Here is a 12,618-nt window from a genome sequence, read left to right as displayed (position 1 = left end):
TAAAGCCTACTACAAAATGCGGTAGAATAGGTCATTTAATTTGTCATAAATGTTAAATTTTATCACGGCAAAGCTGTGCGATCTCAACGTCTAAAGGACTACATTAATTCTTAAGATCCCTAACTATTCTGCATGCATGATTTTTCCGGGTCCAGGAGCCTCAATTCCCAAGCTTGGAGACCACCATTGTTTAGCATTTTTCCTCATCATTTAGCTTCTATAAATACACAAATACTAACTCTCCAATGCTCACCAGCCATGTTCATAGAGAGTATGGGAAGTCGAAATCTTTTGGTGAAAAATATCGATTGTTAGATATTTCTTATTTTAGAGATATATTCTCTAAAATACACCATCTTAGGCTCTTTAACTACGATGAATAAGCATTGGAAGTCCATTCCGATAGAGATAACGGCAATGGCCATTTTCACGGTTATTCCAAAAAGTTAAACGGCACAGGCATCGATAAATGGTTAATTCCAAAAGGAACATTGTATTCTGACTCCAAAGAAGGACTCAGGACACGTAAACGACCAGAGGGTCGGGGAGTAACCATTAAAATCCAAAATTCGGCAACGTAAACAATGATTTCCGAGGAAAAGTCTCCTTTAGGCTCGTTGTTAAGCCGAGGGAACCTCCAGAGGAAGTCATCACACCTGAATAAAACAATAGGGGACGACAACGTCGGAATGCGAACTGCAGCGAGTGAAATCTCAACTTCACGAGCTGAAACGATAAAAGGTGTCACAAATCCAACATTAATATCAACAAGTGATGTAGCTGACAACAGGTCTACGTTATCCCTCGTTGAAGGGCAATGCCTACCTGAATCTAATCAAAAAATCTTTTCTAAATGGGTACGAGCTTGCGATCATACAGAGAGTAAACAGGGAAACATATTGCCTCTTAAAAAGCAACAAAAACATGATGATAGTGGAAGAATAAGACCCAAACCAATCGTTAAACAAACTGGTACAACCTACTGTGCATCATTCCAAACTGACGACAAAGAGTTCAACAATGACATACTTGGCACTAGAAGACTTTATTATAATCTAGCTGACGTGAGGTTAGCGTTAACCCTGGACGAATTGCAATGTGGACCTGAATTTAATCGAAAAAACTTCTTCTTATATAAACAGGTGGCGACTTGTAAAACTACCCAGTGTAGACGGGGGATAAACATAACTTTTAAAAAGCAAGGCGGTAATAAAACTATGGCGCTTATAGTAATCGTTGAAGAACCAGTAAGTCTCTCTAGAAGATTTACTGGAATCCTCAGTAAGAGGATAAACTCAAATGGTCAAGCAATCAAGGTCAGGTCGAAATACAATCAAAAAATCTTATTTATAAAGGCCTGTTCTGATTATTCCCCAAACCTACAGGAAACTGTAGTGTCTACAAGGGTGTAGGAACTAATCACGCACATATAACAATCCGGTACGTACGGGGTAGGTAATTTGTTGAGAGTATGCTCTGTCAAACTCTGAGATCCATGAGAGTCTCCTATCTACTCCTCATCCATACATTCATCTTCACTCACAAGTAGCTCGTTGTCAGTAATTACTAATTAATCTGCTCTAGGTGTAAGGGTTGTGTTATATGTGCGTTATTAGTTCCTACCCTTCTTGACTCCTACGGATTTTCCGTAGGTTTTGGGGGCCTTCAGACCTTCTAGAAGCACTGATTCTATCGATTTATGGAGTAACTCATCAGACTAATTCGCATGCAAGAGGTTTCCGAGGAGTCTTATAAACATCCCATGAGTATCTCCTGCATCACATATCCTTTTATTTTCTTTCTTTTTATTAGGTTGAACATGCGGCACAGGTGGAGAGATACACATTTCAGTACTTCGTTATGTCGTCTGGTGTAATCAAAGGCTAATTTATGTTCACAGCATGTGGCAAGGTGGTCTACAGTAGCTGTTGTTCCTTTGCATGCCTCCACATTGTCATCTCCAATTCGTATTCCCCCATTGTTAACTTTTTCGTATTTGCATCCGACGAATCTTTCATACAATCGTATAGTGTCTTTACATCCTGGTTTGAAATTTGGGCAGTTTAATTAGCTTGACCATGTTTTCCAAATTTCTCTCACGATGCCCATAAAGCCCTTTTAAACTCGAATTCTTTGATTCAGCTATCCATCCAGGGGCATTCCTGATGAACATACCATATGCAACGGGACTATTCATTCTACAAGCAGCAATGGTAAGAAGTCATGGATAGTATACATTTGTCAAGGATATAAACTATTAGCGAACATGCTGAGACCATTGTAGAAGGTATCTATACGTTACTCTGTTTTGTTGAGAACTAGTGTGGTCTTTTATGGAACTTACTCATGACTTTCATTATGATACTTTTAGCTGCATTACTACGAAGCATAAGGCATTCGTGGACGACGAAACACGCAAGGGCTAATCCTACGACTGTTCCAATTATTATGCTAACAGAGGAGGATCCATCTTTGTATTCATCCGCATAACTGTACGGTTCATTGTAGTCTATCCTTTGGAGATGGGCTTCTATTTGATCTTTTGAATCTTCAGTTATAGGAAGATTTTTGTCCTCTATTTCCTTCCAGTTGTTCATAGTTTCTCTTTCATACCATTTTCCATCAAATAATATTAAGAGTGGTTGGGGATTTTCGTTAGGATAGTGGAACACAGTTGCTACTCCTACGCCATATTTGATATCTATTCCATATTGTGTAGTCGTTTCTGATACGAATTTACCAAGATATTGATTTCCACTTATACTGTGGACAACCTTCTGATATCCACCTTCATTTGTAGATTTTAGAGTGATCTTGAATTTTCCACAAGAACAATCGTAAGAGTCTTTCATCTGCATAATATCAACTATATGCTCTCTATTGTATCTACATGTTTCCATGTCAAGAAAACTCTCAAAACTGGGTTGAGTTACACTACAAGATACCCACCTGCTTCCATCTAATTTGAAATACCTCGGTTCTCCAGATCCACTCATTTCAAGAAGTAACGGATTATAATAAGAAGCATCTCCGACCCAGTAATATACTGAGACACTACTAAATTTAGTAAGACCAATCTCTTTTAGGATAAATGTAATGTGCTTTGCTTGATGCCTAGAAGTAATTACCCTCATGGTAGATATCTCTTCTGGAATATGAATATATTTTTTGTAAGTAGCATAAACAGTATAGGGTCCAGTGACCTTTACTTTTGTCAATTTATTTTTTTCTGGGGGATTTGCAGGATCTCCGTTAGCATAGTAAGAATCTTTGATACAATCTACTCTTAAGACTACCAAATCTCTAAGCATAGCGCAAATTCCTGCGAGCCTTTTTTTGCATGTCTCAGCATTCTTAATAGTGCTATCTTTGTTCCACATTTCGTCAAGAGTCGTGTATTTAGTTAGTGTATAATAGAAATGTTTGTCTCCGTTCTTTGTAAACCCGATTAATAGCGGCACAAAGTTGGAATGATCATATTCAAGATAGTAAACTGAAGCTACCTCATATCGTTTACTGCTAAGATCCGCAAGTCCAGTCTGACCCTTGTCATCATGTTTTATGGTTCTAATAACATATGAATTGGGAGGGGTATGAATGTATTTTTTGTAGCCCTTTTCCGGTTGGTCAGAATATCTGGTAAATGTGATTTTATTATCTCCATCATTATAATATCCACTTCCAGAAGCTTTACCAATTTCCACGAATACAGATTTACCTTGTGGAGATGTACCACCTGAAGATCCCATCTCCAGCTATACTTTCTGTCTATTTTTCAACAATCAATAATCATGTAAAGAGTGTATTTACAGCTTATGATGTATAAAACTCGGCAGAGATTTATGATTGTCTAGGCTAGCATGGGGACTTTTGCATGCAGGATGTCACCAAATTTACTACAAGGGACCCGATCAGGTCGTCTAGAAGTCTGATGGACCTCACGCATCATGATGGATCCATCTAGCATGGATACTCGATCGTTTAATCTCTAGAATCTTTATTGCAAAATAACAGTGGAGCTCCTTCAGGACAGAAATAGACACCCCAAAATCTCCCTTGCCGAATGGAAAAGATAAAAGTTACCATGTAGAATTTATAGCAAAATTTAGAGTCTCCACAGAGTGAGTTGGAGATAAACTGCATTAGTGATTAATCTATCCATCCATAGGATGAATAATGAGTGCTCTTTAAATAGTCATTCTAGTGTACAATTAAAGCTTTTTACTAGGGTCCAGCGAGTTGATGAGTGGTAAACTCTTATGTAGATACTTTCATTCCACAATTCCTTTCCATCTACAATGACCAAGAGTATACTGAAGCCGCCCTTTTGGGATCTTCTCTAACTTTACTTCTTCATAAGCATGCACATTTGTCTTGGAGTCATTAGGGTTTGAAATGTCAAGATTCATCATCTGTTGTCAGTGTTTTGGGAATCCTCTACGTCTGTGCTGTACATCTTTTCTAATGCCATAAAGTAGTCTGGAGCTAGGACCTCTGTCCATTTACCATCTTTCTTTTCTAGGGTTGGGTAGTCTATCGAACCGTTATGTCTAAAATATAGTCTCATGAGTCCATGGTCACCTTTAGAATGAACCTCGCAGAGGAAAAATGTCAAATCACCATTAAGGCTCAATATATTCTTGCCATCATCCGCAATAGTCCCGATACCATAGCCTTTCCTAGCGGCAAAGAAGTGGGTAGTGACACCATTCTTCTCTTCCCCTACAAGCTTAAACTTATCATCATCTTCTTTTGGAGAGGAAATGTCCAGAGTGAACTTTGTTGGAGGATCTGTGTATGTTTTCAGGGCATTAATTTTATTTGCAAAGCCACTATTACAATCCTTCCAACATTTTTTATTCCGCCAGAAAGTGCAGGAGCAGCACTTATCTTGATCCTTATATTTGCGATTCTTCTGCTCTAACTTATCCCCTTTTTTTGTGACAACAGTCGCGAATTTAGGTTCACCGTCTTTGAGATATTCAATGCAGTATAGGCACTTTACACCTGGATCGGTAGCTTTCCAAACTGTATATTCTCTATCCAAAACATTCGTAACGTTTGCACTAAAGTCCATACTAAATATTCTGGACGGTACTCCATCAATATGCACATCTAGGACTTTGTATCTGGGATCTGTTGCATTCTTGATATCTATAGCATCTGGAGACGAACTAGAGATGGTATCCGGTGAAGATGATTCCACCTGTGGTTGTTCATCTTGCTCTCCATCATCTTCCTCTTGGTCCTCATTTTCGTATTCATCCTGTTCATCCTCCTCTTTTTTATCTATATCAGTTTGCGGCTCGTCACGGGTTGTACTCTGTGGAGATGTATCATTCAATTCTGCAGTATCCAAAGAACCATCTTCTGGTTCGGAGCTTGAAAGTGCAGTAGCTGCCTCTTTATTTGTTAGTTTTGGATCTGGCTTTCTGTCAACACTGGGATCTTTAGCCTGTTCAGCTGATTGAGTATCTACTTCCTTAGGAGGTTCGGTAGCCTTGGGTTCTTCCTTAGGCTTAGACTCTTCGCTAGGAGGAGCTACAGTGGAAGTAGGTTTAGGTTTATCTTTAGCTCCCTCATTAGTAGATGGTTCTTTAGATGTTGTAACGGGTTCATCCTTTCCTATCAATTTCCTGAAGACAGCTCCACTGACTTGGGACCAGTTGCCATCTGAGAATTGGCGGTAACCTTCTACTGTCTTGCCATCATTTTCTCTCTTGAATCTGTATAAAGCACCTACAAGCCCCTCCTTTCCAAGATAGAAGATTGCCATAGAACAGGCATCACCAGCATTCTGAGCCTGCCAAACTACTTCAGATCCATAGGTAAGCTTGTTAGAAGTAACTCCTTCCTTTGGTGTAAGCTTTAGAACCTTAAACCCATTCTCTTGTCCCTCTTCCACATTAAATAGGGAGGTATTCACTTTGGAAAGGGAAGAGTTTGCAGGTTTAGAATCCGACTGGTCTAGATTAGTCACAATATCCTCTGTAGAAGAATCCTGAGGAGCTTCTGTAGACGCTCCCTTAGGTTCAGATGGCTTAGAAGTAGAAGATTCTACAGGCTTATCAGCAGGTTTAGCCTTTTCTTCTACATTATCTCCGACTGTTTCTGTAGATTCTTTTGGTCTAGCGGCATCTTGAAGTTCCTTGAGTTTATTCTTTAAAGCTTCTAGCTTACTGTTATGCTCATCCATATTACCATCTTGCCATTTACTACCATCATAGTATCTGTATACTGTGGATTCAGTATCACTACCGTCTTTAGTCTTTATAACGGCAAGATCAGGCGCGCTTCCATTCATATATATGACAGCGGAAGAGCAAGGAGTTTGAGAATCTTCCCAAACTGTCAAATTGTCGAATGTGAGCTTGTTAGTAGAAGTACCTTCCTTAGCCTTTAACTTAAGAACCTTAATGCCATTCTCTTCTCCATCCTCTAGATTAAAGAGAGTAGAGTCTACCTTATCCAGGAAAGAACTTACAGGTTTAGCCAATTCTCCCATCATTGTCGTTACCCTGTCAGTAAACGGTTCTTCATCTACTTCATTCCATGCTCCACCAACTTTCTCAAAGAATTTAGCTGCTAAGTCATTACCACCCTTTATAGTTATAACAAGGAATGAAGAATCTCCCTTTGAATAAGACCTAGCTAAGCAACACTTGTCATCTCCAACACCAGTCCAAAGTTGAGCCTCTCCATCCACAACAGTAGTAATCTTGGAAGTATCCTTTGGATAATACTCCTTCTTCTCTACTTCATTCCTGCTAACCTTGAGAATATCTACCTTGGACTCATCTGGTTTGGTAAGGTCTAAGGCTATAGGAGTACTGTCAACCTGTACAGATGACTGAAGAAGTGTATTATCCGATGGAATCTCTGGTTTGTCCACATTCTCCCCCTCCTGTAAAGCAGTATCGGATGCAACCTCTACGGGGGGTCCTTCCTTATCTTGAGATCCTCCAAGATTCTCTATATGTGTATCCTCAGTAAGATGCAACTGAACATCTTGAGGACCATCTTCAGTAGATCCTAAAAATCCCCCAATCATATCCTTAATATTCTGATCGTAATCATCTTCTGTAATGCTCCTCCATCCTCCATCTACTCTTTCAAAGAATTTCCATCTCCTTGAAGAATCCTCTGTAACCGCTACTTCAAGTAGTTCCTTGTCGCCTTTCTTATAAACAAGACAAAAGAGACAAACATCCGAAGTATTTACAGGAGTCCACAGGTTATTATTACCATCCTTTACTTCAATTATATTATGGCCAGGTTTGGGATAAAAGTGTCTAGTGGTAACTCCCAAAAGATCTACCTCAAAGATACTGCATTTGTCAGTGTCCTTAGAAGCAGAAAGATCAATGTTGAAGTCGGATATCCATTCTGTAATATCCTTTAAATTCTTCATCTTTTCTTCACTATTATCACAGACCGCCCATCCATTTTCATCCCTTGCGTAATCTCTTCGTAATAGGCCAGAAGATGTTCTTAATATTAAAACTGCAAGTTCTGCTCTTCCATCCCTATTAAGGTATATCTCCGCATGGTCAAACGCTTCTTCCTCCTCAGCGGTCCACACTTCTTCACTACCATTCATGAGTTTGGATATAGAAACGTCTTTATTAGGAACCACCAACTTCATCGCATTCCCTAGAAGGGAGTAGTCAAAGGAGTTACACCTGTCTTTATCAGGCTTTGAAATGTCCAAAGTATTTGGATCTGTGGTGACCACTAGTTGCTGAGATTCCTGGGTAGCTTTTGGAGACTCTACAAGTTTGCCTACATGCATCTCTTCCTGGAAAGTAGCATAGGATGTAGTCTTTATGACTTTAGATGATCCTGTGACATCTTCCTGAGATCCTCTTAGATTCTCTCTAGAGAACTTAACAGATGAGGAGGAAGCTTCCTGAGGAGTGTTGCTATTAGATTTTACAGCTTCTCCCATTTCCTCCATCTTCCTATCAAAGTCTCCCTCTGTAATATTATTCCACGATTCACTACCAGTCTTTTCAAAGTACTTGAACGTAGTGCCACCATTCTCGGAGGCTTGCAGGCAAAGAATTGTTACGTCTTCATTAGCATAAGATTCTACAAATACGCACTTTTCATCTCCAGAAGCGGTCCATATAGCATTATCTCCAGAGTCAACAACAGAAGTAATCTTAACATCCTTCTTTGGGGAGTATATGTTGTAGTCTAACCCAGACACGTTGCCTTTTTTCAAGTCTATCTGGGAGTCATCATGATGTGAAAGGTCCAGTGTCTCAGTAGCAGAAGTTTCAGATGGTGTCACCTCAGGTTCCTCATCAGGATGTAAATGGGATCCAGTAGACTGTAAAGGCTCAGGCTCCTGAAGCTCACTCACCTCTGTAGTTTGCTGATCTACGGGGTCACTTGAAGAAACGGTAGTCTGTTCAGTATCTTCAGTTGGTGAGTGCTCCAAATGGTGTGCTGCAAAACTTTCATATTTATCACTAGTGGATTCCAGAGGAACTTTATCATCAGTAAGAGGTTTGCTATGAGATACCATAGTAGAATCTGAAGCGTCTACGGAAGGCTGTTTAGTCTCCATCCTTTTCATCTCCTCTATCTTCCTGTCAAACTCATCCCGTGTGAGACTCTTCCATTCACCATATACCCTCTCAAAGTACTTCTTTCCTATCAACTCATTCTCTACCACGACAATCTCCAGTAGTTCCTTATCACCTTTCCTGTAAATAAGACAATAACGACAATAATCATTAACTCCACCGGTCCATAACTCTCTAGTACCCTCATTTACCTTCTTGGCATGAAAGCCAGCCTTTGGGAAGAAGTGCTTTGTGGTCACTCCTACTAATTCAGCTTCAAAGATGCTGCATTCATTAGTACTATTGGCTAATGAAAGGTCAAGCTCGAACGCGGATCTGAAAGTTGCAGGGATCCTCAAGCTCCTCATCTTTTCTTCATGATTAGTGCAAGATGTCCATCTACCCTCATCCTTCACATAGTCTCTTCGTACCGCGCCATATAAGGTTTTGAAGATTAAAACAACAAACTCTGGCTTACCATCCTTATTAAGATATTCCCTGATGTATCCAAATTCTTCATCTTTTCCTGGAGTCCAGACTTCCTCCTCGGCATCTACTAGCCTCGTAAAGGTAACATCCTTCTTTGGGACCACTAGTCTTACTGCGTTACCGGCAAAGTTGTAATCGAATGAGTTACACTTGTCCTGATAAATACTGGCTAGGTCCATAACCTCTCCCATTTGTCCATCTGGCAGAGGAATTTCCTCCTTGGGAGTTTCGGGAGATTCTACATGTTTTGTGTCCTCGTCATTCATCCCTGATGTTTGCTTGAGTTCTTCGAGTAGCTTCTCAAGACCCTCTTTATTGACTGAAGTCCATTGTCCACCTGAAAATTTACGATAGCCCTTGACTGCTTTACCGTCACCTCCTTTCTTGAATCTATACAAGGCAGCTATGGGTCCGCTTTCTCCAAAGTAGAAGGTAGCAGAAGAACAGGCGTCTCTTGGATCCCTACCTTGCCATACCAGTTTCCCATCAAAGAAAAGCTTGTTGGTAGAGGTGCCACTCTTTACAGTCAACCTGAGAATCTTGATACCATTCTCTTCTCCTTCCTCCACATTGAAGAAGAACGAATCCACCATCAACTTGTAATCAGATACGAGAGTGAGCTGTTGTAATGGTAATGGAGAGAGATCTGTACCATCTCCAAGATCCTCTTTAGGTTCTTCTGGTTCATTATTTGCCTCACTGGATTCAGAGTCTACATCAACTGGCTTAGCCTCTTCCTCAGGTTGAACATCTACAGGAGCATCTCCTACCTCTACAGATTCTGGAGTCTCAGGTTCTTCCTCATTGTCTTGAGATGGAGATGCTACCTCCTGAGAAGACTCTGTCTCATTCAGCGGTTCAACTTCATTGGTCTCTGTATTTGCATCTGGTTGAGAATCCGCTGGAGCAGTATCCTGTTCCTCCTGCTCTACACTGGCAACTTCAGTAGGACTCTCAGCTGACTCTGGCAGTTCTTCGCTTTGAGTAGTTTCTTCTCCGGTCTGTAATTGCTCTTCAGAGTGACTTGAAAAACTTTGATGTGGAATATCTTCATGTTCTGTGGCAGTTTCCTCATTCTTATCAGATCCAACCAAAACAGACTCTTCAGTTTGTGGTTGACATGAAGAGTCATTTGTGGAACTTTCATATTTGTGCGAGAACAGAGCGGAGCTGCCAAAACACCCACTTGTAGAAACTGTGGTCTGCTCGACTACTTTTGGCTTAGCATCTACTGGAGTAATCCCAAGCAGCCTATGTTTGCAACAACACTCATAAAGTTCCCCGATGGGTTTCATGTTCTGCAGCGAGACTTGGACTTCTGTCACCTTCTCCAGGGCCTCCCTGATGACATTATTCTGATCCTCCACGGACGGTAGCTCATATCCTCCACACTGGTGGAAGGAGTCCATTATCAGTTGAAGAGCCCTTATACCTTCATCGGTTCCGGAAGCTGCTTCCAGAGCCTTTTTCGCATTTTCAAAAGCCTTCCTGGCGTTCTCCGCCTCCACTCTCTTGGAGCTTTGGAGTTCTGCCGAGGCTTCTGCGTATTCTTCAAGTGCGTTTTTGGCACATTTTAGGGTCGACTCGGCGTCTTCCAGGAACTTTTTGGTCTTGGTCACTTCATCGTTAAACCTGGCGATAATCTCGTCAAACCTCCCACAGCTACAGAGTCCTGAAGCGTAGATTACACAAAGTATTACAAGAATCTTCATGTATAACAGGATGAGGAGTGAGATAGACAGGGTTTCTCAACTCTTCCTCATGTGGTGTAGCGCGAGGATGAATGCCAAAATATTGAGGTAAACTGAGCGTAAACAGTTGCAGTTTTGATGAGAATAAGAGTATCTAAATGTTTTCCTTGTTTTGCCGCGTTACTGCGGTTCTACGGTCGCTACTCCTGCCACTGGAGAAAGAGACGGAGGAGGAATGGTTACTCCGCCGAGACGAATCCTTCTCTAGGGAGAATGATGGCTATGGAGAAGGAAAGAGTGAGATTCCATTAGAGTTGTGGTGTTGAAATCGGTCCACGGACTCGCCAAGCCTGGGTATACCGGGGCAACAGTTTTGGACTTGGAACATTTCTGGGTCCCACAGTAGCTTCAGATGCTCACGCATTCGTGGTCACATGAGAGGTTCGGAGTCGCTGTGCAGTCCTCAGATAGACGGGTCTCGGCACGGGGAAATCTCCCACGGTGCATTGAGAAACTTGATGGTCAACCACCACTAGTACCTCCGAGTTTTACCTGGGCATGCCTAGTCTACCAAATGCGTACACCTCTCATCTTTGTCCAGAGCCCACTCTGCCGTTCCTGATCGACTTTCACAGCGCCCATAACACCAGTTCACTCTGTATACCTGCCTGGCTCCCTGACGGTCGCTCATCCACCTCATGCATAAAATAGAAAGCCATAGTGAAAACTAAAAATTAAACAGAAGACGTGGAGAACTATCCACATGCAGTGAGTAAATCTTCTAGTTAACGAGGAGCTTGAGATGGGTTGGGAAATTGCCATCGGCAGAAACCCACTTTCCATCCTTCTTCACAAATCCGTGCTCTTTCACACCATCAGGGGTCAGTACAACCAAGTTGGCATGAAGTCCATCGTGAGCGAGTGTTACGTGAAGACCCCTCTCACCTTCCTTGGCCTCCCAGAGAGTAACTCCACCGTCGACGACCTTTGTAATTTTGGCGAGAAGAGAGGCTATAAAGGCGTCAAATGGAAGTCCATAAGGTGCTCCCTTGCAGCAGAATACGTGATCATGTTTATCAGACGAGAGATCAACGGAGGCAGCACTGGGCTCCTTTGGTGCCCTCTGCTCGTGGTAGGCCTTGAGGGTAATTGGAGCCCACTTACCGTCAACCTTCTTAAAGTGCTTTTCCAGAGCGTGACCAGACTCTACCAGAGCAAGACGTGCAAACTCTGGAACGCCATTCAAAGCGTGAACGGCAGCATGTAGACACTTGTCGCCTGCATGTCCAGCCTTCCAAAGTACATCATCACCCTCCTTGACACCGACAAAGACCACACCAAGACCTGGTATGTAAGTGTTCACAAGATACTGTCCGTATTTTACTGGAAGTGACACGGCCTTTTCAGGGTCAACGTGAGCGAAATCCAAGACAAGTTCCTCCGGGTCGAGGTTGTGATGATGTCCATGGAGCTTGTTCTCGTAGTCTGCCTTTGGCACAGACTTCCACTCGAGGTTCTCAAAGACAAAGAAGAGGTCAGAGCCGTCAAAGTGCAAGAGGAGAGCGACTGGAAGGTTGCCGAGTTTGTGAAGGGTGAGAGAAAGAAGAGAGGCTCCAGCCTCCCATAGGACGTGAACGCCGTGAGTAACCTTCACTACCTCAAAACCTGGCTTTGGTGTGTACTTGATAAAGAGGTAAACACCGTCAAATCCACCGGAAAAGGAGTAGTGTCCAGAATCTGGAGTACTGAGGACGTCAAAGGTAACACCCACCATTTTATCACACGTGGAGCAATGATATCCCGAATAGAATCCGTTGCAAGAAAATGTGTAGTCCCTAGCGCAGGAATGGCTCCAGGAAGGACGA

At 42.0% G+C, this 12,618-nt stretch overlaps 4 protein-coding genes across 4 annotated transcripts; 1 reads left to right on the top strand and 3 right to left on the bottom strand.

The window, feature by feature from the left end:
• Window positions 1-275: 275 nt before the first annotated feature.
• BEWA_016120 (hypothetical protein) lies at window positions 276-1,475 on the top strand. Its single transcript, XM_004832446.1, has one exon. The coding sequence runs from the start codon at window positions 585-587 to the stop codon at window positions 1,410-1,412; it is 828 nt and encodes a 275-aa protein (XP_004832503.1). The 5' UTR covers window positions 276-584; the 3' UTR covers window positions 1,413-1,475.
• A 767-nt stretch (window positions 1,476-2,242) lies between these two features.
• BEWA_016110 (hypothetical protein) lies at window positions 2,243-3,749 on the bottom strand (the record flags this gene model as incomplete). Its single annotated transcript, XM_004832445.1, has 1 exon — window positions 2,243-3,749. One exon carries the CDS (start codon window positions 3,747-3,749, stop codon window positions 2,319-2,321), a length of 1,431 nt encoding a protein of 476 aa, XP_004832502.1. The 3' UTR covers window positions 2,243-2,318.
• Window positions 3,750-4,122: 373 nt separating this feature from the next.
• BEWA_016100 (hypothetical protein) lies at window positions 4,123-10,774 on the bottom strand (the record flags this gene model as incomplete). The annotated part of the gene is made up of 1 exon (XM_004832444.1): window positions 4,123-10,774. One exon carries the CDS (start codon window positions 10,772-10,774, stop codon window positions 4,409-4,411), a length of 6,366 nt encoding a protein of 2,121 aa, XP_004832501.1. The 3' UTR covers window positions 4,123-4,408.
• Window positions 10,775-11,502: 728 nt separating this feature from the next.
• Window positions 11,503-12,583, bottom strand: BEWA_016090 (hypothetical protein). The gene has a single exon (XM_004832443.1). It carries the CDS (start codon window positions 12,525-12,527, stop codon window positions 11,535-11,537), a length of 993 nt encoding a protein of 330 aa, XP_004832500.1. The 5' UTR covers window positions 12,528-12,583; the 3' UTR covers window positions 11,503-11,534.
• Between the last annotated feature and the right edge of the window lie 35 nt (window positions 12,584-12,618).

Source organism: Theileria equi, assembly GCF_000342415.1.
Source record: "Theileria equi strain WA chromosome 4 map unlocalized gcontig_1105316255033, whole genome shotgun sequence".
NCBI classification, from domain to species: domain Eukaryota; phylum Apicomplexa; class Aconoidasida; order Piroplasmida; family Theileriidae; genus Theileria; species Theileria equi.
The sequence above is the reverse complement of the archived record's forward strand: the minus strand, read 5'-3'. Positions and strand labels throughout refer to the sequence as shown.

Bases quoted from the DNA above. Each gene is read 5' to 3' on its own strand.
- BEWA_016120 (XM_004832446.1), top strand. From the start codon at position 585: ATGATTTCCGAGGAAAAGTCTCCTTTAGGCTCGTTGTTAAGCCGAGGG.
- BEWA_016090 (XM_004832443.1), bottom strand. From the start codon at position 12,527: ATGGTGGGTGTTACCTTTGACGTCCTCAGTACTCCAGATTCTGGACAC.